Genomic DNA, 23,066 nt, shown 5'->3' on the forward strand with positions numbered 1-23,066 from the left:
GAGAGAGAGAGAGAGAGAGAGCGAGCTCTGGTTTCCAGCCTGAGTCTATTTCATTTATGATTTAATTAGTTTTCTATAATTTAATTAATTTGTTTTATTTATTATATATAATTTATATATTTTAATATTATTTCACATTTCATTTGCAATGTTGGATGTTCAATAAAAAGTTATGTTTGAAGGATGTACTTGAATTATTATTATATATTATCATTATGTCAGTGGTCTAAATGGTCTTACAACGGTGCGAACAATATTATCGGTTAATCGCAATAGTTTCCAGAAAAATGTATCGGCTCAACAAAGAATTTATGATCTGGACAGGGCCTACCCACACACACACACCACCCACACACACACACACACACACTACACACACACACCACACCAACACACAACACCCACACACCCCCCACACACGCACACACACCCACACACACACACACCACACCAACACACACACACACGAGCACGCACACACCACAACACCAACACAGCACACACACACCCCACACACACCACACCACACACACACACACACCACACACACCCCACACACACCACACACCCTAAATGGATCATAGCTTCCAGAGCAGAACACATGGGCCCGGTAGGAACAGAAGCAGAGGCGAGGGGTGGTCTGGACCGAGCTGGAGCTCTCACGCTCAGTGTATACAGCTCTGCTGGGACACGCACACACACCACCACACACACACACACACACACACACACACACACACACAACACACACACACACACAACACACACACACACATATAAGCACTTACTCTGAGAAAGGGTCAGGTTGATTGGATTTAGTTTCATATTGTGTGGGGTGGAGCAGAAACACACCTGTTTTAGTGCTTGATGGTTCACACACACCCACACACACACACACACACACACACACACACACACACACACACACACACACACACACACACACACACACACCCCCACACACCCACACACACACACACACACACACACACACACACACACACACACACACACACACACACACACACACACACACCCCCAGGCTGTCCCCATGCTTTTCTTTGAAACCACTGAAGTAAATGGGGTGTCGAAGTGAGTCTTATGCAATTATTTCTGCTTCTCTGCAATGCACCCACTCTGTGTGTACGCGTGTGTGTGATTTTGTGAGTGTGTGTGTGTGTGGGGTGTGTGAGATAAAGTATATCTCCTCACATCGGAGCAGCACCCACGCCTCTCTGGTGAAAAATGGATGCTTTCTGCACCACTGAAACATGGCAAGTGAGAACCATCCCGTGCACACACACAGAAGCAGAGCCAATATTAGTTAGCGGCTGCACAGCATGAATACTGTAATGATGTGTGAGCCAGATTCTCTGATTCAACACATGCATGGATCGAAACATTGGGTGTGATGCTGCTTATCCAGTTGCCAGATGACCATGAGCACAGATAGCATTTCCTCAGGCGGCTTCAAGGTCAAAGCTGCTGATTTCTCGCTCCATGTGTGCATCTTTGTGTGTGTATATTTATATTACACGCTTAACACGGGTGTGAAAGTGGGGGAGCCACTCATCTTACTGAAGTATTGAGGAGATAGTAGCAGTTGTCCTTGGTGTTCAAGTATCTTCTCTTAAAGAGCAAAGCCTTGGAGACACAGATATGGTTGCTCATTTAGTTTCATTATCTGTGTGTGTGTGTGTGTGTGTGTGTGTGTGTGTGTGTGTGTGTGTGTGTGTGTGTGTGGTGTGCTGTGTGTGTGTGTGTGTGTGTGTGTGTGTGTGTGTGTGTGTGTGTGTGATGAAGAAAGTGAAGAGGCGATCTATAAGCTGTTTTCTGTGATGCTCTCTGCCTGAGACGGTGCCTTAGAGCTAACTAATTTTTGATTTGTATCAACAAACATACATGTAAATTAGGCTAAAGTAGCAAATCAACTGTGTATTATGTACCTATTGTATATTATTCTCTACATTTCAAGACAATTTGTAGTGCTGAGAATGCTGATTTGCCGCTATGGAAATCATGGCAAAAAATGAGCTTTCAGTTAGCTATACCTCTAAAATGTAGGGTCCTGGATGGATGTAACTTTGACAGTAAACAGTGACGGTTTCTAGTATCATTACCTCATCGTCCTCCTGTCAGCCTGCTGTATAAGATGTGGAACACAAAGATTTACCCAGAGGAGATGAACAAATCAGATGAAAAGGGAGTTATTCTTTTTTTTGGAAGAAAACTGTTTGTCAGATGTATTTCACAACCTTCTGAGATTTTGGGAAATTATCTCGAAACTAACTTTATCTTCATAAAGCACTGGGTGAAATGAGTCCGTCTTGTCTACAGAATAACAACTGACTTCCCTTGTTGGTGTTTGACAGGTAGCATTGCTTTGTCACATATGCTCACCTTAATACTTACATTGATTGATAAGTATGCTATAATGACTGGCTTGCTGAATATTATAGCGCTTATTATCTACTTTCTTAATAAATCAAGTTTGACACAAAATATTGACAGCAGCACTAATCGAGTTTCTCCACCTTTTTTTCATGTTTTTTTGGCCACATCTGATGTTAAATCAACCGGACTTCTTTCTGCGGATTGATATGACTGCACATAGTCCCTTGATCAGAGCGTCCTTAGCAGAAAGAAAAGATCATCAGATAGGCTCCAGTGTAGGGAATATGAATGCCTGCTGAATAAATGCCGCACTAAGGAAAAAGACCACACCACTGTAAGTCCAAAATGACCAATCCGGATCAAGTATTCAAATAGACATATTTAAAAAAAAAAAAAACAGCAGTGGAAACTTTACTGCCATTTCATTTGAGCTATAAAGCCGAGTCTTGTACAACAATCAAACACGGACACTGAAGTATCCCGGTCTCTTAAACATTACCGCCATATACAGTACATCTAAATTATTTCCTATTTAATTGAAACCACTTTGTAGGAATATGTTAAGTTACTTAACTTTAACCATTCAGTCTATAACCTGTAAAAGTAATCAACCGTTTGGAAATGTCCCATCATTTTCTACTTATAGCTCGCAGCTGTTCGCCTTTTGTTTCCCTTTTAAAGCTGTTGTAGATCTGCCTCTCCCCACCCAGCCGCACGAATCATAGGGGATTAGAGACCCTAAACTCCAGATTTGTATTTGATGTACGTCTGAGCCAGTAATTCACTAGGATTTTTTAATGTTACAGGACATGGAAGCATTAAGGTATTGGAATATTGGAACATATCTCGACTCCTGAGTAGGTTCGTAATGTAAGCTGTCAGTTAACATTAGATCTTTGAGTATGACTTTCATAAATCAAATATGGCGGCTGGCTGTATTCATTGTGATGCAGTAAATTATAGTTATTAGGTTTTCTGTATGAAGTGAAAAAGGTTCAACAAGTTAGGACATAATAATTAAGAATAACACAGCTGGAGCAAGATGGTGATTATCTGCTTTTGACGTGTTTGATGTGATTTGATTTACAGAAAATATTTGTACTATTATTTTTATCCAGCTATACGTCTATGAGACTGATCTGAATCATTCATCTTAGTTTATCAGTCATTAAAAAGCAATACTTAGCCTGTGAAAAAAACAAAGAGGTACTACAAGTATATAAGAAAATCAAAATACAATATTTATGGATTATAAAGTTTCCAATAGCAGTAAATAAATATATGAATTGCATTTAAATTGAGATTTCATCATTTAATTTGTCGCAAAATTACACAGTTCTTTCCACATAATTTCCTAAAGAGCCATAAAATAAGGCATAATGAATAGCCTATAATTACCCCTATTTCCAGTCATGTCTAAGAACAGAGTGTTCGGGCTGTGCAGGTAACCAGAGAAGACCCCGCCTGTTCATTTCCCCCATTCCTCCATCCTGTTATGTTCAGCTGTAGGGCAGGTAAGTGATTTAGCAGACCTGCACACTAATCTTGCACTATCCATTCTCTCCCTCCTCTCTTTCAGAGTGCTGCTCTGGGTAAATGGGGGGCTTCTCATGTTCCACAGCAGCTGGATGGGGGAGGAGAAACAGTGTGTGAAACAATGCTTAATTCTCTGCTGCCATTTTGTCCTTGTAGCAGCATTATTAATATTGTCTGTGTGGGATTTCCCACATAATGCAGTTGTGTGGTTTGGGAATGCAAGGCTGACACACAACTCCTTCAACCCTCCCTCTGGTTGGCTGTGGTAGAACTAAATATTGAATAACAGGGTGAATCGATATTGTGGTGTAACGGAATGCCATTTTTAAACCGCAAAAGCAGAGATACTTAAAATGCTAGACAGTCTAATCAACAGAGGGCCGAATACACTTTGTCCTGTGGGCTTCACATGAACTCACTCTATATGTTAGAAAGAGTAGAGTAGGAAAATACTACCGTGTGAAAATGCTAAAGAATGGAGTCATGTCTCAGTTCAGATACTACCCCTGGTACACTGCATTGTAGTACCCTGAGAACGCTAATGCGGTGCAAGAATTGTATTGAATTTCATGCTAGAGAGCAGGGACTTTCGTGGGAGAAAAAGGTTCCTATGTCTGATTGGCTGGGCGGATTGCAAACCACGCCCCGTAAAACTCCCAAAAAGTTTTGTGAAGCCGTCATTTTATTATCCTCGCATTGCATTATTAGCATTAGCATTATTAGCATTAGCATTAGCCCAGCGCAGAAACGCAGAGAGACTAACTTATGGCAACACAAAATGAAACATGGGAGCGGTGGAGATGAGGAGGTGTCGGCGTTCTGGCGATTTACTCGGAAGGCTTCAGTAGAAGCTGCTGGGAGTCCCAGCAGCTTCTACTGAAGCCAGTCCCCAACTCCGGGGACTTCCGGCCGGGGACTTTGGGCGGCAGTATACGCCGTGAAGTGGTTTGCGGCCTGCCAGTAAACCCAAAGCAGAAGAAGAAGAAGTGACGTCAGCGGCTTCATTTGCTTAATCCTCCCCCAGGGACTTATTCCGGTGTGAACGCGATCTGTACTTAGTTCATGAGAACTAAAGAGTTCTCATGAACTAAGTTCTGTAGAATGATCGAGGGTCGAGTATCTTTCACGACTCAGGTTTATTGTACAGTAAGTCAAGACATTACAGTAGGCAGCAACAACACAACTGGCGGGCTTACTCTGAAGTAAAGCAGTCCTTAAGCTTAATGCCAGTGTATGTCCCATAGCAACGGCCCTGGTATGCCCACGCTGCTAGGCCACGAGGGAACACGGTTTCTTATTGTGTCTTTAACTTTCTTAATGCCATACTCCATAAGTATTTTATGAAAGCAATATCTCACTTCCAAATATCTGATCACATAGCTGTTGTCATTAACTCGCTAATCTTGTCAGACAATTCTGCAATTATAGAGTACTCTCCTGTTGGCTGTGATGCAGTTTAATTGTTTGCCAACGCGAAAGAGGATGAAGAAGAATACAGATATTTTTAGTTTTATGTTGTCTAGGAGTTTCACTGTGGACACAAATCTCTCCAAAACAACTTGGAAACACAACTGGAACCAAGACATTTTCACATGTCTTTCATTTCTTTTAAGAACAGTCAAGTGACATTTTAGCTGTCAGACTTGATTACATATCAATAATTTAAGAAGAAGGATTTGTTTTATTTTTTGGAAATAATAAGAGAGCAGTGTGACAGGGCAACACTTGCCTCTTGTCTCCCAAGATATTCACTTGAGAGCAATACCGGGCAAAAGTGGTAAACAAAATAACTGGAATGGTTCTTCGTATGTAAAAGACAGCATGCCGCCCTCTGTTGGGTTCAGTGTGCAGTAAATCACAGGCAGAGTGGCTGCTGTAGGGAACACAGTCTGTCAGTTGCAGTTCACACAGTTGTTCTGAGAGCAGCCGGATGGAAATGTGATCCTCCTCCTATTCAACCCTCCCATTGATTCTGTGAAGCCTCTAACCTCCCTCAGTGGGGAAGAGGGGGAGCTAGCCCATGTTAATCAGGAACACACACACACACACACACACTCTTTTTCTGTGCCTCTCGGTAGTTCCTTAATAAGTGTTTGTGTGTAGATAAGGAGATAAGGAAGAAACAAACCTGGACGCCACACAGAGAGGAGCCAATTAAAACCATTAGAGCTCAGTCTTGACTGGACTTCCACAGGATGAAGAGAGGGGGGGGCAGATGGGGGAGTAGAGTGAGGAAAAACAAAAGAGTGAGGGAAACAGAAAGACTCATTTAAATCCAGATTTCTCTACAGAGTTGGAGAATGTGTTAATATCACCTGTTTTCACACAAACAGGGTGAAGGGGGGGCGGGGCAGAGCGCAACAATTGAGCAGAGGGGGAGTGAGAAAAAGAAGGGAGGCAGGAGAAAGTGTAATGAGGTTAAGGGAGAAGAAGAAAATGGTGAAGGAGGGATGAAGGAGTAATGAGATGAGGATAAGATAAAAGGACTGCTCAAGGGGACCGGACTAACAGAAGCAACGAAGGAGGGTGAAAGGAGGGAATGGGGGGAAATAATTGATGGGGAGGGAGAGTGGAGATGGAGTTATGTGTGAGAAAAGGGGAGGAGGAAGGATCGAAGAAGAGGAAAAAGAAAAAAAGGAACGTGGGAGATTAAGGAAGAGTGATGTGACACACATGGAACGAGAGCAAAGGAACACAATCTGACAATACAAGAGAGTAACGGCACTACAGGAGTGTGTGTGTGTGTGGTGTGTGTTGTGTGTGTGTGTGTGTGTGTGTGTGTGTGTGTGTGTGTTGTGTGTGTGTGTGTGTGTGTGTGTGTGTGTGGTTGTGTGTGTGTGTCTCTGTGTGTGTGTGTGTGTGTGTGTGTGTGTGTGTGTGTCTCTGTGTGTGTGTGTGTGTGTGTGTGTGTGTGTGTGTGTGTTTCAATGCTGACAGAAAGTATTCTTTTGTGTCTCTCCCTGTACCAGCACTGTGGAGCTTTCCTATTGGCTGAGAGGATGTTAAGAATAAAGCATTTTTCAATGTGATTGGTGAGGGGGTCTAGCCCTTTCCCAGGGCTACGGTCGAATGTCCAAAAAAAGTCCTATCTCTTTACCAAAGCACTTCTCCTTAACCTCTGTGAAAAAAGTCGTAGGGTTAAGGAGAGTTGAAAGTCACCATTACTAACATGATCCATGTTTGTCATCACGTTTGTTTCTGTGAGTGGCTGAATGGTGCATACTTTAAATGACGCGAAAGAAAGTAATCAAGCTCCTTTCCTATCATTTAGAAAATTCAAACATGGCCGATTCTTAAGTACTTCAGGGTCCTTTTACTCCGTTAGGAACCTTCCCAAGAGAACAGACTATTCGACCTCAACCCAGATATTATTTTGTGTTAAACAGGACAACACAACACTGTTTTTTTTTTTCCAACAGTGAATGATCGTGCAGCACGGCTCGCCTCACTGTTAATTGCTCATCCATTACTCTAGAGCTAGATTACATACACACCAAGGACACTGCCTGGTTATTAGTGTGTGTGAGTGTGTGTGTGCGTGATTGTGACATTAATAATCATGGTCATACTCTCTGCTCTCATTTATTATACACGACCACTTGTTTTTGTCACCATCACTCCGGGGCTACATCCACCTGATAGCATATTAGGCTGTATGTGCATGTTGTCCACCGTCAGTCTAATTAAGGAAGCGTCATTTTCCTTAGACCATAAAGGACGAAAAGCCATTATAAGACGTAGTGTTACATCCACAAACACATTGAGTACTAAGGCTTCACTTAGCTTAAATGGAGGAAAAAAGGCTCATTCTTTCCTGTTGTCTCTCTGGTACCGAGGAAGTTCAAAAAGCATTGCATTAGGTCCTGTGTCCACAGAGCCTTTTGTCTGGCAGAAAGGTGCTGGCAGGGTGCTGGGGAGAGCATCCTTCCATCGAAAACCCTCCTAGTGCTTATTTTATTGCATTTATTATTCGATATTTTTACTATGTGTCACAACAGTTGTGTGCCACTTGCAATGTCCTCGTGGCTTTTATTATCTGTGTATGCCACTATATATTTGTTTGACATGGTTTTTTCACCATTACAACCCACCAAAAGAGTCTTGCTCTCACACTTTGATGAGCTAGTCCCGCTCAATCTGCAACATCTAGTGTCCACCAAGGAAATCCGCTCAAACAAATTGGCCTTTTGGTCTTTGTTATGATAGTTTTAGTCTGAAAGACAAGATTCTCCACTAATGTAAAACATGTTTTTAAAAAGACGCTGGCACACAAGAAGAGGCACTTTGGGGACATAGTAAGGTACAATATTTGACACTAACACCAATATTAATTTTCAAGTCTTTGTATATTTCTCATGTCATATTGGCCAGTTATTTTTTTTTTACATGAACACATTTTTCATAAGGATCTTTGATTATGTCATTAAATAATTATGACATTTGACAGTTGTAATATTAACTTGGCAGTGCTCTCTACAGCCAATCATATTGGTAATGTCCATGTGTACAAATTGCCTGGAATCATTTGGAAGTCTGTTCTATAGAATAACTAACCCAAAAGAAACATGGTGGACTAACTTAAACAGTAATTGTACAAGCAAACCATTTCCCCATCATCTTTGAAATCCCTTCACAACCTGACATCGCTTAAACCTGAAAGACCAAGCTCTGTTTTCCTCTTATATCCATCTACTGCCGTGGTGAAATGCTCTGTAAATGCCCGAAAGAGCTGGCAGCCTTCTTAGTAATGGTCTTTTTTAATTGGTAATTATCCAAATGTGCCAGCACTAATGATGAGAGCAGATTTGAGGTGGCAGCATATGGGTTGGGTTATGCTGGAAAATAACTTATTTTAGGTGGGTTATCAGACACACTCAGTGTTTTACTCTGATGTACACGTTAAAAGTGTTGGAAAAGCGAGTCTTTTCCCTTATTCTGACATTGGAAAGGTGTAAGGCTTCCAACCATCCAACATGCTGTTGATGGTACCTTCAGGGATATCTGATATGACTTAATATGTTTATCTTAATCTGTACAATTAAAAACAACTTTTTATGACTCAATCTTCCCCTTACCTTTACATTTTTTGATTTTGCGACTAAACATTATGGGTTGTTTCCGGACCCACTCCGATTCTGTGCTGGTTGTTGAAACTTCTCCCAAATTGCACCCAACTCTTCTGCTACTTTCTATATTGAACACTCAGGATTGTATTACTAAATATGCATAATGCACTTTATTTGACTTTAAAGCAAAGTAAAGGCAGTACAAAACTGAGTATGGGGTGAGTGCTATGCAACCATACTGAAAATTACATTACATTACATTGCATTGCATTTAGCTGACGCTTTTATCCAAAGCGACTTACAATAAGTGCATTCGACCAAGAAGATACAAACTTGAAGAAAACAGAATCATATAAGTACATCAGGTTTCATAGAGCCAAACATTTCAAGTGCTACTCAACTGGCTTTAGGTAAGCCAGTCCTTTATTAGTATATAAGTGCTTTGTTAATAGTTCTATCGCTCGAAGTGGAGTCGAAAGAGATGAGTTTTCAGTCTGCGCCGGAAGGTGTGTAAGCTATCTGCCGTCCTGATGTCAATGGGGAGCTCATTCCACCATCTTGGAGCCAGGATAGCAAACCCACGTGTTTTTGCTGATGGGAACTTGGGTCCCCCTCGCAGCGAGGGTGCAGTGAGCCGTTTGGCTGATGCAGAACGGAGTGCACGTGCTGGGGTGTACGGTTTAACCATGTCCTGGATGTAGGAAGGGCCAGATCCATTCGCAGCATGGTAAGCAAGTACCAGTGTCTTGAAGTGGATTCTAGCAGTTACCGGAAGCCAGTGAAGGGAGCGGTGTGAACAATAGTGTTATTGGCTGACATCCATGAATAACAGTACTTCTAATATCCCATAAACTAAGTATGATTTAAAGACTTAGCAGGTATAATGTAAAATGAGAATAAGATAAATTGAGTACTCCAAATAAATGAAGCTTAAAGACTTGCAGAGACCAAACCATATTGAAAACAAATATGCTACATCATTGCAAGAAGAAGCTGTTTAATGTCTTATGAATAAAGCATGGGTCCACAATTATGTAAAACTGAATGGGTTACAGGACATTTCATGTTATTGATACTTCTTCCAAACCAATGCAATAATGTCCCTACATTTAGCACTGAGCTTTACAGTAACCTATCTCTCCATAATATTACATTACACTTTCATTGAGCTTCCATCCAAAGAAGCGACTTACAATAAGTCCTTTCAACCATGAAGATCCAAACTCAATGAGCTAAACCATTGTAAGTGCTACTGCATTATATTCAAGTGCTAAGTACACAAGTGAGACCTTTTATTTGATGTATTCTTTTTATTGGCCTAGGTGCAGTGGAAACAGGTGGATGTTCAATCTGCGATGGAAGATGTGTAAATGTTCTGCTGTCCTGATATAAATGGGGAGATTGTTCCCCCATTCTTAAGCCAGACATGTTTTTGGGGTATTTCTTTCGCACATTGTTTATCAAGTGTACCAGTATTGCAAGTTACCATATCCTACTGCGGACACACACTTGCAAATAGATATGTACTAAATTAATTCAGTTATTGCTTTCTAACACCAACTATCATCTGTTGTCTTTTAGTTGTCTGATGCAGTTTTAAGCGATATATTTTGAAATGTTAGCAGAAATGGATCATGGCTAAATGAGGTGTTCTGGCCCAATGGATGCCCTTCTTCTGATTGATGTGTTAACCGGAGTCGACAGCAGTGAATGTGGGCACCATTGTGCTGTGTTTCTCTGTATGGGTGAGATAATGCACCCTCCCCATCTCTCTTCCTGGCTCTCCTCCTCCTGTCTTGTTGTGCTGTTTGTTTTCTCCTCCACCTCTCATGTTCTCCGTTTCAGCTCGTCTGCCAGTCTGCCTTTCTGTGTCTTGCTACTCTCCTTCCAGAAAGAGGACACTGTAATTATCACAGTAGCATAGAAAGCAGACCTAGTGTTTTGCTGCATAGAAGGATTTGGCGGTGCGGCCTCTTAAGACAAATTAAATAAAAATAACCCAATTTATGTTGGAACTTCAATTTTGTAAAAGTATCAGGGCATACACAACACATGACAAGACAAACAAAGAGTTGGCAACGAACAAGTGCAGCGTAAAACAAGGGCTTGACTAAAGCTTCACAAGTCTTTCTTGTGTCAGGTCATGGTGTTAATGCGTAAATCACATTTTACTTTCAACTCGTTCAGATCTAATGTGTATGTAAATCTCAGTCTTTTTTAAAGAATTGCTTACATACCCCTTTTCCACCAATGCGATTTCAGGTTCGGTTCAGAGTTTATGGCCGATTGCAAACAAGTTTTCTGTTCTTCCACTGTAGAGGAATGCGTTCACGAAAACTAGTTCAACTTGAGGCTGCAGCAAAGCAGCAACAGTTTGCGGCAACTGTAGACATTTGTGGCAGAATCAGTAGTGCCAAAATCACAATGTAGCAAGAAAGCGATTAAACGCGATATATATAACCGTTGCGCAATAATCACCACGCTTTCGTGTGGCATATTATTTATCATTCACCAAACAGTTGCGACATATATATTATGTGTGATCACATTTTTAATTAAACACGACAAAAAACAAAGTATTCTTTTGGTGTTATGGCTCTAAATGTTGTTATTGATTAGTCGGACTGGGTTCGGTGGCGAGGCTAACATCCATGTAATACAAGAGAAATGTTACATATTTAAATCCTTATTTATGGTGTTATGGTGCCTAACAGCCAATTCAAACTGAAGAACATATATATATTTACAGTATGGGGTAATAAGCATCTGTCCAACTGTAAAAAGGCACTAGAACCAAACTCATTTTAGTGGAAAAGGGGTTACAGTGATTTTATCAGAGGACATTTCTTGTCAGTCAGCAGCATTTTCAACACAGTCTCCAGCACCCTCTGGTATCAGCGTGGGGCTAGAAAATGAATATAGATATGAAGATAGATATTGTGGCAGCCATTGTGGATATTGTGCCCATTAACATTATTGGAGCTTCCCTACAGAGGTTTATTGTAATCTTGTTGTATTCGCATGCTCTCTGTTAGCTGTGGGTAATTATTTTGGTGGCTAAAGAACCGTTTTCAGCCTCCTGCTATACATTATTCTGCTGCATGTGCCAGCCCCTCACAAGGTGTATGCTGCTTCGTCAGCAGGTGAGCTGGTAGCTAAGAGAGAATAGCTGCTAACATATAGCTGTGTATTAGCAAGGTCAGAGCCAGCGGTGTGTCGGGGGTGTGGAGGCTGCCGGCTGCTGTTTGCCACACAATTCAAGGCCAATTAGCCTGCGATGAAAAGCTAATGAGAGGGTGTTTAGAGCTGACAGTAAGTAGGGCTTCTCTGTGGAGAATGATAGTGTTTTTGTGTGTCGCTTTCCCTTGTGGTGTGTGTGTGTCTGCGTGTGCAAACATTTAGCAGGCTTGTGGGGTTTCCTTGTATAGAACAACATGGTAATTATGCACTTAAGACACATTTAAATGATGTGAATTCCCAGGGATGCGGCTGTCGAAAGAACATAACTTTTAGAGATCCATTTTTTAACACTTTAATTTGTCTGGAACCAAAAAGAGTATCTATCATCACACCCTTGTAGTAGTATTGTATTGCTCAAACATTATTAAATCACATACAACTTTACTCTGAGTTATTATAGGCATCTTAAAGGTTCCAGTGACAGTGATATGTCAGTTTGACAATATTACCTCATTACACTCCACTTTTTCCCACCGTATAACATGGGAATGTAAGAGAAATGTCAAGGACATTTCAGACAAAGATTTAAAGTGTGGTATACATTTTGTGTTTGGCTTCATGTCGGTTTAAAGCTTATCATTTTTGTTTGATATGTATGTGTGTATATGTGTGTTGGACTGTATGTGTCCAGGAAGAATAGCCAGTGCTCATGCTAATGGAGATCCTATGATTTTGCTATTTTATGTTTGTTTCGTACAGTATCGCTTCTCAGCTATACGCTATACCTTTTCTATAAATAGTTCAAAGGTTAATTCAATAGTCTATCATTAATTTATTTCAAATGCAAACTAAACCCCCTCTCCAGAGCAAAGGAGCGCAACAAAATCAAGCATCAGGATTTTTAATGATGTGCAGCACAATGACAGTTTTCTATACACTCACACACATTTATAACACTATGGTGTGCTTTGAAATGACAGGCAGCAAAGCAAACAAGAGAAAATATGATTTGGCCTAAAAATAAGCTTAATTATCTCTATCTATATGGATTTACAAGTCACACAGACCCACACATTGGATTAAAACTGTAAAACATTTGCTGCAGAGTGTGATGTGGATAGATCCAGCTGCCCATGGCTTCTCTCTCTAGTAGATAGTCCTTGTGAACACTGTCTCTGATCTCAATTCTAGTATCTAAAGGGGAGAGCCACGTACCATGTACATGTGGTGCACGTCAACGCACCGCACACTGCCCTACAACCAGCCCTCAGAGCAAACTGCTACATATGGGGACAGGAATAAACTCATATGGCCACAAGTATGTGTTTGTTTGTGTTTGTATATGTGTGGTGTCAAACATAGCACAGAACACTTTTCCCAGACGCGTGTTTACGGTTGCTCCAAATTTGGAAGCCTCCCGGGTAATGTTGGATTGTATCAATTGAAAATAATAGCCGGCTAAATTCAATCTGCACAGCTACTACAGTATAATGAGCATTTTCCAGACATATGCCATTTCTTCCAGCAAACACGTAATAAGAAGCACCATAAGGGAGTAAATGGACTTTGACTCGTTGGTTGATCTTGCCGGTTACGTTTTAAGCAATCTTTAAGACTTAGCTCCAAGACATTTTGGGGTACACAGTAGTCATTTGGCAGTTAAGGCTCTGATGTTAGGCCAATGGGGTTTTATGTAAACGTAACATCCACTACAAATACACATAACACAAAGGGTGATCAAGTTTGATTTACCCACATCTGTTTATCAGGAAAACACAACAAATGCAATGAATAAAGATATTTCTTCCTTAATGTAAACCCCAATAATCTGGTAAATGTCCCAAAAAAAACATTTGTTCGAGATCTAATTGAAAACAAATGCCAGTCCCATTGCTCTAGAAATACACATTCTTTGCAGCACTTTTAAACCTTGGAGAGCATAAGATTTTTAGCAGTACCCGTTTCTATAAAATTACTGACCCTAATGGAAATAAGAAAGTGCTAGCACTCGAAGAGTACCATCCTTTGCAGCATGGATATAAAGGCCAATGACCTAAAATTATTTTCAATCCAAAACATATACAGTAGAGCATGTGTTGTGTTTTTGATTGAATAGTGAAAAACTGAACAAAATCACAAAGTGGATTCAAAGGGTTAATGCAGTGTTTTTGCATCATTACTGTGCCTCCCCGCTGGCTCTAGATTTTCAAAGGAGAGTTGTACTGACCCAGATGACTGAAACTGTTCTCAGAGACTCCCAGTAGGAAAGTCCTCAAAACTCCCACAGTGCCAAAGCCCCACATCCACCCTCGCTGACTGAAGTTGACAATAAGATGACAGTTTAAGGTCAGACGAAAACTGAAGTGTTGTTTTTGGCATTTCACTCATTTGGGTTCTAGCCGTTCTTCCCTGAATGACTGTTGAATTGCAGGCTCAGATATCGGTTTGCATTGTTTCAGATACGGTGGTTTTTGGTCACACTTTCAGAGCCAAACTTTTGTTTATCTTCAGTTAGAGGTTAAGATTGGATCAGTTCTCTGTGTACTCTTGCAGGAGCTGTGTGCATGTGATTGTAAAGTTGAAATGTGTAGATATTAGGGGTGTAACGGTACACGTACCCGTACCGAAATTATTCGGTACGGGCCCTTCGGTTCGGTACAGGTGTGTACCGAAGTGTACCGAACGAATATAACGTTAAACGTAAAAAATTGAGAACGTGAATAACTTTTTGGAAGTAATCTCAGGTGCTGCGTCGCAGCATTCAGAGTAATTTTCTCACATTGGGTTCAACGCGTCATAGAGCGAGCAAGTCATTTAATTGGATGAGAGGCATACTATGAGAGCTGGTCAGAGGGATGCGTTCAAATGTAGTCAGTAATTTGAGGAACTGTCAAAAATGTATGGCGAACGCAGATAAAGTTGAGCTCGAAAATCCTCCAGCATCATTGAAGTCTCCGGTTTGGGAACATTTTGGTTTTGCAGTTACGTACAAGGATGACGGACAAAGACAGGTGGACCGAACCAAAGCTGTTTGTCGGCATTGTTCAACTAAAATTGGTTACGCGGCTGGCAATACATCAAACTTGCACACTCTTTTGAAAAGGCATCACCCGAACGTGAATATCACCGGTACCAAAAGAAAAAAGACTGAAGTGCAAACCCAACTCCAGCTAGCATTTAAGCCTCCACTTCTTCAGACCGAGCCAAAGCTATTACAAACGCCAACTATCCTTATGTTGCAATGTTAGCAAAGCGCTACCTGGCTGTATCTGCTACCTCTGTCCCTAGAGAGGGTGTTCTCCACAGCAGGAGACATTGTTAGTGCCAGCAGATCTGCCCTTTCGGCAAGCAATGTGGACAAGTTCATTTTTCTTTAAAAAAACATGAAAATACAATGACAAGCAAGTCCTAATGTCAAACTGGCTGCTTAGGTGCTAGTACAGTACAGTTCAAATACAGATTATTTCAGTTCATCGAAATGCTGCACCTTAATGTTCATTTTATTATATTTTGTATTTATTTGAGTGAATATTTACAGTTTAATAATAATTAAAAACCCCAAACTAATAGTTTATGTTTTGTGAGTACTAGTACAGTAAAGTTCAAATACAGATTATTTCAGTTCATCGAAATGCTGCACCTTAATGTTTATTTTATTATATTTTGTATTTATTTGAGTGAATACATTATTCACAGTTTAATAATAATAATAAAAAAATATATATATATGTTTTGTTTTGTGAAAAAAAATTCTGCTGTACCGAAAACGTACCGAACCGAACCGTGACCAAAAAACCGAGGTACGTACCGAACCGAAATGTTTGTGAACCGTTACACCCCTAGTAGATATCGCTCTTCACTTCAGCAGTGTGTTATTATCTGTGTACTCACACACAGTCTGCCTATTCCCGCCCCATCCCTATGTGGTGGAAAGTGCAGAGTCATCAACATGTAGACCACTGTGGCCACAACATGGCTTTTACCGGATCAGGCCCCAAAGCCCAAAATGGCACATATTTGTGGCTGCTTACTTTCAGAACACATTTATTTTCTTCCTGAAAAAGAGAACACAATCTCAATACAGCAGCTACTTGAGTTCCATTTCAAAACCATAACTGGTTTGCGTCTCGAGATATTACATGGTTTTAAAACACAGGGCTGCAGTTTTCATGTATTTCAGGATACGGGTTATGATAGGGTCATGGTACGACGGCCCATCATTTTTCCCTTTGCACTTTCTTTTTAGTGTTTGTTTTGGTGAAGTTACACTGCTCTTCCTAGCCATACAATTATTTTGTTCCTTCTCAAACCACAGTTGGTTTTTCTGAAACTTGCAATTGACTGTTGACACTTATCTTAGTGTCCAGAGGCCACACAAGGATGATGTCAGCCTTCATTTTGGTTGCCTGGTAACTGTAGACCCCCTCCCCCCACCCCTCCCTCCTTCTAATCAATGTTGATAGTCCAATGGACAAGGAAAGGGTAAAATAAGTAGCCTGTTATGTTATGTCCTTCTCCCTGTTGCTAACCTTTTTCCCCCTGTTTCTGTCTCCCTCAGGATGGAGTGATGATGGGATGGATGTGAATATGGGCCAGAGGGCAGGCATGCGAGCCCCTCTCCTTGGCCTGGTCCTGTTGCTGCCGTTGCTGCTTTTCAAGCCACCACCCTGCTGCGGCCAGAATACCCAGGGGGGCCTTCAGGATGGACCTCACTTTGGCTTCACTCAGGCTGTCTACCACGCTATGGTTTACGAAAACTCAGCAGCACGCACCTATACCATGAGTAAAGTTAAAATGGGCATCCACCTGGCCCAGCGCTCCTGGGATGTGCGTTACAGAATCACTTCTGGTGATGACGAAGGGTTTTTCAAGGCAGAGGAGTATGTGCTGGGAGACTTCTGCTTCTTACGCATGAGGACTAAAGGTGGCAACGCAGCAATCTTGAACAGAGAGATTCAGGATAATTATGTATTGACGGTAAAGGCGTCTGTCAAGGGAGAACCCCTCCTTGAGACCTGGACTAAAGTCAGTATCCAGGTCATGGATATGAATGACTTGCGACCCTTGTTCTCACCCACCACTTACTCCGTCACTATTGCAGAAAGCACTCCTCTCAGGACTAGCATAGCACAAGTTACCGCCACAGATGCAGACATTGGCTCCAACGGGGAGTTTTACTATTTTTTCAAGGATAAAATGGAGCTGTTTGCCGTACACCCAACCAGTGGAGTGGTTTCTCTCAGTGGAAAGCTCAATATTGATGAGCAAAGGCGCTACGACTTAGAAATCCTAGCTGTGGACCGCGGCATGAAGCTCTATGGAAATAATGGGGTCAGCAGCACAGCCAAGCTTTTCGTCCACGTAGAGCGTGTGAATGAGCATGCCCCTGTCATGAATGTTGTCACCCATAGCCCCTCGTGGCTTGATAAAAACCCTGTGCATGCCATGGTCACTGTTGAGGACCTAGATGAAGGTTTAAATGGGGAAGTAGACTCAGTGGTCATTGTTGGTGGAGATCCTTTAGAGCAGTTTTTCATAGAAAGGTTTGTGGAGGGTGAGTTTGCCATCAAGGCCTCTGAGTCAGTAAATTGGGAGACTTACCCTTATGGCTGTAACCTGACTTTGCAGGCTAAAGATAAAGGAGTCCCACAGAAGTTCTCTGCCGTCAAGGTTGTTCACATTATGGTCAAGAAACGGCAGACAGGGGAAGCTACTTTTGAGAAAGAGTTGTACGATGTAAGCCTCAGTCAAATTTCACCACCAGGAACAACCGTAGAGGCTGTTAAAATCAAGCCAGAGCCCGATGATGCAGAATATATCCTGACACCTTCTGCAGACTCAGCCTTTTTTCAAATGAACACCCTAACAGGTGTAATCTCCACCACTCACTGGTTCACTCAGCTGACCCAGGATGTCTTTAATCTTGAGGTAATGGAGATAGATAGTGAGCTCAAAGTTAAAGTGAGGGTTAATATTGAGGATGCCAATGACAACATACCAACATTTGATCAGTCTTCTTATGAGGTTTTGGTCAATGAAAGTGTACTAGTTGGGACCAATGTATTAACAGTCTCCGCAGTGGATGTGGATAAAGGAGAAAATGGATACATTACTTACAGCATTTCCAGCCTTCAGCCATTACCCTTCAAGATCAATCAGTTTTCTGGTATCATCAGCACCACTAAAGAGTTGGACTTTGAATCTTCATCAGAGAGCTATGTGTTTGTTGTCAGAGCCTCTGACTGGGGGTCCCCTTACAGGCGAGAGAGTGAAGTGAATGTAACGATCCACTTGGAAAATGTAAATGACAACCGGCCATTGTTTGAGAAGGTCGCATGCCAGGGGGTGATCTCCAGGGATTTCCCAGTGGGTGATGTGATAACCACAATGTCTGCCATTGATATCGATGAGTTGGAGCTAGTAAAATACAAGATCCTTTCAGGGAATGAATGGGGGTACTTCGACCTCAACGCAGATTCAGGGGTCCTCTCATTGCAACATTCCCTCGACGCAGCCAGTCCAAAGAACGGTCTGTTTAATCTCAAAATAACTGCTACAGATGGTGAGAACTTTTCTGATCCTATGTTTGTTAACATCTCGGTATCTCATGGGAAATCTCCTCCCAAAAGTTTCAATTGCAGAGAGACAAGGGTAGCCCAAAAGTTAGCAGAAAAGTTACTCAAAAAGTCAAAAGCTAGCATGAAGCCCAAAATCGAGGAAGGATTTATTGACCTTTTCTCTGTCAATCGGCAAACACCCCAATTCGACAAAGCTTTTCCGACAGATATTGCTGTGCGGGAAGACCTAATGATAGGTTCCAGTGTTTTTAAGGTCAATGCATATGATGGGGACACAGGTTTCAATGGTCAGATTCTATTCTCTATTTCAGATGGAAACACTGACAACTGTTTCAACATCGACATGGAGACTGGTCTTATCAGTGTCTTCTTGCCTATGGACAGAGAAAAAAGGGATCGATATCTCCTCAACCTTACTATTTATGACCTTGGCCTGCCACAGAAAACTGCCTGGCGTTTGCTTACTGTTTACATTGAGGATGCTAATGATAATGCACCCCAATTTTTGCAAGAAGGAGGCTATACAATTGTCATACCTGAGAATACTGCTATAGGAACGGATGTCATCCAGGTTGAAGCCACTGACAAAGATCTTGGACCCAATGGGGAGGTTGTGTACTCTGTTTTGTCCAGCACCACCCAGTTTGGTATCAACTCTACTAACGGGATAGTGTATGTTGCTGGCCAACTCGACAGGGAGTTTGTTCCGGTATTCAACCTAAAGATCGAGGCCCGGGACAAGGCAGAGAAAGGGAGCCAGAAGTTTTCAGCAACCACTTTAAAAGTAATATTAGAGGATGTGAATGACTGTCCCCCACTATTCATCCCCAATGTCTACAAAGCCAGGGCTCTAGAGGATCTTCCAGTAGGAACTGTTGTGGCCTGGTTAGACACCCAGGACCCAGATCTGGGGTTGGGAGGCCAGGTCCGTTACTCACTAGCCAACGATTATAATGAATGGTTTGAGGTAGACAGGGCCAGCGGGGCTATTCGACTGACAAAAGAGCTAGACTACGAGACTCGGCAGTTCTACAACCTTACTGTGAAGGCCAAAGACAAGGGAAGGCCTGTTTCTCTTCTTTCTGTCACCTCTGTGGAGGTAGAGGTCGTAGATGTGAACGAAAACCTCTATGCTCCATACTTTTCCCACTTTGCCTTGACGGTATCAGTTAAAGAGAATTCCCGGATTGGAACTACCTTACTTCAAGTCACAGCCGAAGATGAGGACACTGGCAGAGATGGAGAAATCCAGTACTCCATTCGTGATGGGAGTGGGCTTGGACGATTTGCCATTGATGAAGAGACAGGTACGTTCATTCTTTACATTTCATATGAATCATGTTGTTAATAAGTATTGCACTGGGGTCGTCACATATATATTTCTTACATATATGTACTTTTCTACATATGTGTACTCTTCTAACTGTAACAGTTGGATGTTAAGGTACTTGTTAGGTTTTTCTCTTTAAAGTAAGTCTCAAGGCTCTATGTACAGAAAGGTGAGACTCTGCACTTGACTGATATTATGTCAAAGATACATGTTCTAAATGTAGGGGTGCAATGGTCGATATGGTACAAAATACAAAATATGCAGAACAATGCAATTCAAATTAAATATGATGTCATTATGGCTTATGGTTCAAATAAGCATTAATATATCTCAGCATAAAACAAGCTTTTATTTATTTGAATCACTGATTTACCACACAGCGAGCATTCTTAGTGAACCAAATCAAACACATCAAAGATGTTGCAAAACAACAGTGCTGAGTCTCAGGAGCAAAGAGAGACAAAGTAGCTGAGTGGACTGGTGATGCTATGCATTGAGAATGAATGAGCAGAGAAAAACAACCTGAACTTGAGGTTACATTTGCATAATGTGTGTAACTCAGTGAACAGGGAAGAATGCCCACATCGGCATTGCCTTGAAACCCAGCCTTTTGATTTCATGTGTGTATATTTGGGTTGTGTATTTGTGTGTGAAGTTTATATCATCATGTACACTTCTCCGTGTTGGCTCCTTTGGCCAAGCTTAATTTGGCTGTTAAAGTGGCAACACATTTATTTGCTTTAGTTTAATGCTTGTCTATGGCTCTATGCCTTCATTTTAAGTCATAGTGGTCAATGATAGTCCACGTTTTGTCTTGGTCTTTTCTGGTTAACTAACTCAAGTGAGAAATGTATATTGGATAATCAGTTGTATTCACACTTGTTTCACTAGTTTATACATTGACATGTTAAATATAATTGCTCTTTATTTTGTACCTCAAGGGTGCTCTTTGATGGAATACTTAATTATAAAACATTATCACTACCATGTGGGAAATTTGAAGCCAAAGCAGATTTGTTGTTTTGGCTTCAATTTGCCATGCCTTTACGTTGTATTCACTGGTTTTATATAGTGACTTTGGTGTTCATATGTTTAAAACTCTATACCATATACACCATCCCACCAAACCAACAACCTTACAAAAGACTACTTGCTAGACTATAGCAGCAGCACACTACAACCTGTTGCATCCACCTAGCCAAGTGTATCGCTGTGACACGTTCAAGTCATGGCCAGTGAAATTGACTGAAGACAAAATACCTAGCCACTCAACTCCCTCCCCCCCTCCCTCCCTTTTGCCAGCCCAGGCTGAATCCCTCACCTGTCCCCGATTGAAAGACTGAAGGTGGCCAATAGGAAATGTTTGACTTATTATATATCTCACACACACACACACACACACACACACACCACACACACACACACACACACACACACACACACACACACACACACACACACACACACACACACACACCACACACACACACACACACACACACACACACACACACACACACACACCACACACACACACACACACACACACACACACACACACACACACACACACACACACACACACACACACACACACACACACACACACACACACACACACACACACACACACACACACACACACACACACACACACACACACACACACACACACACACACACACACACACACCACACACACACAGTCGTTAACCCAGCGTGGTTGTCCCAAGGTGATGAACAGGAGCAGAGTGGGGGGGGAGGATTTATGGCCCTTGTTAGGCGAGCCTTGGCAAGCCCCATAAATCAACCCCAAGCTGCTGAGAAACACTACAAACACAATTACGACTTAAAGATAATTACTCTGGCCTTCACACACACTCATATGTACACACACTCACAAACGCACTCATATCCTGACCAGCTCTGTAAACCATAATGTTGAACATTTATGTTAATGGAATCTAAACTTGTTAATAGGGGCGGGGCTTGGTAGGACAGGGTGGAGCAAGCAAGTGAAAACCACCATGGCACTGTGTGAAAGGCTACAATAGCTGTCAATCAGACAAACAATCCTTAACCTCAGTCAAAATGACCGATGATGTAACCACATCACATTTCACTTAAAATAATTGGACCTTGCATATTGGTAATACTCGCGCATATAAAAAAAGCTAGCAATGTAACACTGATTGGTACTTAACGATGTGTATTTAGCCTGATATCCAAAGCAGACTGAGCACATTATAACAAAATCTCGGTAATTGATAGTCCTGCATACCAATGTAAGATTTGACTGGCTTCTATATAGTCTTGGCTGGTAGAATGTGCTTCTTCTTATTGGCCAGCTGAAAGAAAGATGGTTTAGAATTGTATACCATCTGCAACGGGGAGGAAATGTAGTGAAGTGTTGCCGTATGTGAAAACTTAAGGATGTTAAACACCAGAAGCACAGCAGGATTAAGACCTGCATTTGACTCTTTATAAACTCTAGGTACTTTATTTTCCTAACCCCAAGTTGCCTATCCATAACCATACTGTAATTGCATTGCAACAGATACTGTAGAATGCACACATTTAGACATATTAATCACTAGACAGGGTTTTGCAGATATGCAATATTGGTGTACTTCTTGGATGGTACGATTTTGGCAGGAGATGATAGGATCTCTGGATTATCCCTTGGTCTGCATGCCTAGAAAGGAACGGGGAGATACAAATCTGTCATTCACAGTTTCTGTGATGTGTTTAGTCTGTGTAAGAATCACCACAGTTTTGCCGATGGGGATGAACAGGTCTCTGTGTGAGCCTTGAAAGTGCACGGGGTAGGTCTTGTCCAAGGGTCGGCTATGGTTCTGGAGGTTTAATGGGTTGGTGGTTCGATCCCTAGCCCCAGAAGTCAATATGTCGATGTTAGGCAAAAACTCAAACGTAAATTGCTCCAGTCCCAATGTGTAACGGTGTCTGATTGTGTGTGAACGT

The 23,066-nt window shown here is 41.7% G+C and overlaps 1 protein-coding gene across 1 annotated transcript in view; it reads left to right on the forward strand.

The window, feature by feature from the left end:
* LOC117540013 (protocadherin Fat 3-like) overlaps positions 1 to 23,066 on the forward strand; it is a 196,562-nt gene that overhangs the window by 49,468 nt on the left and 124,028 nt on the right. The window contains 1 exon segment of the mRNA XM_034206402.1: positions 16,735 to 20,061. Coding sequence (XP_034062293.1) covers positions 16,752 to 20,061 — 3,310 coding nt within the window. The 5' untranslated portion in view covers positions 16,735 to 16,751.

This window comes from Gymnodraco acuticeps, unplaced genomic scaffold (assembly GCF_902827175.1).
Source record: "Gymnodraco acuticeps unplaced genomic scaffold, fGymAcu1.1, whole genome shotgun sequence".
NCBI classification, from domain to species: domain Eukaryota; kingdom Metazoa; phylum Chordata; class Actinopteri; order Perciformes; family Bathydraconidae; genus Gymnodraco; species Gymnodraco acuticeps.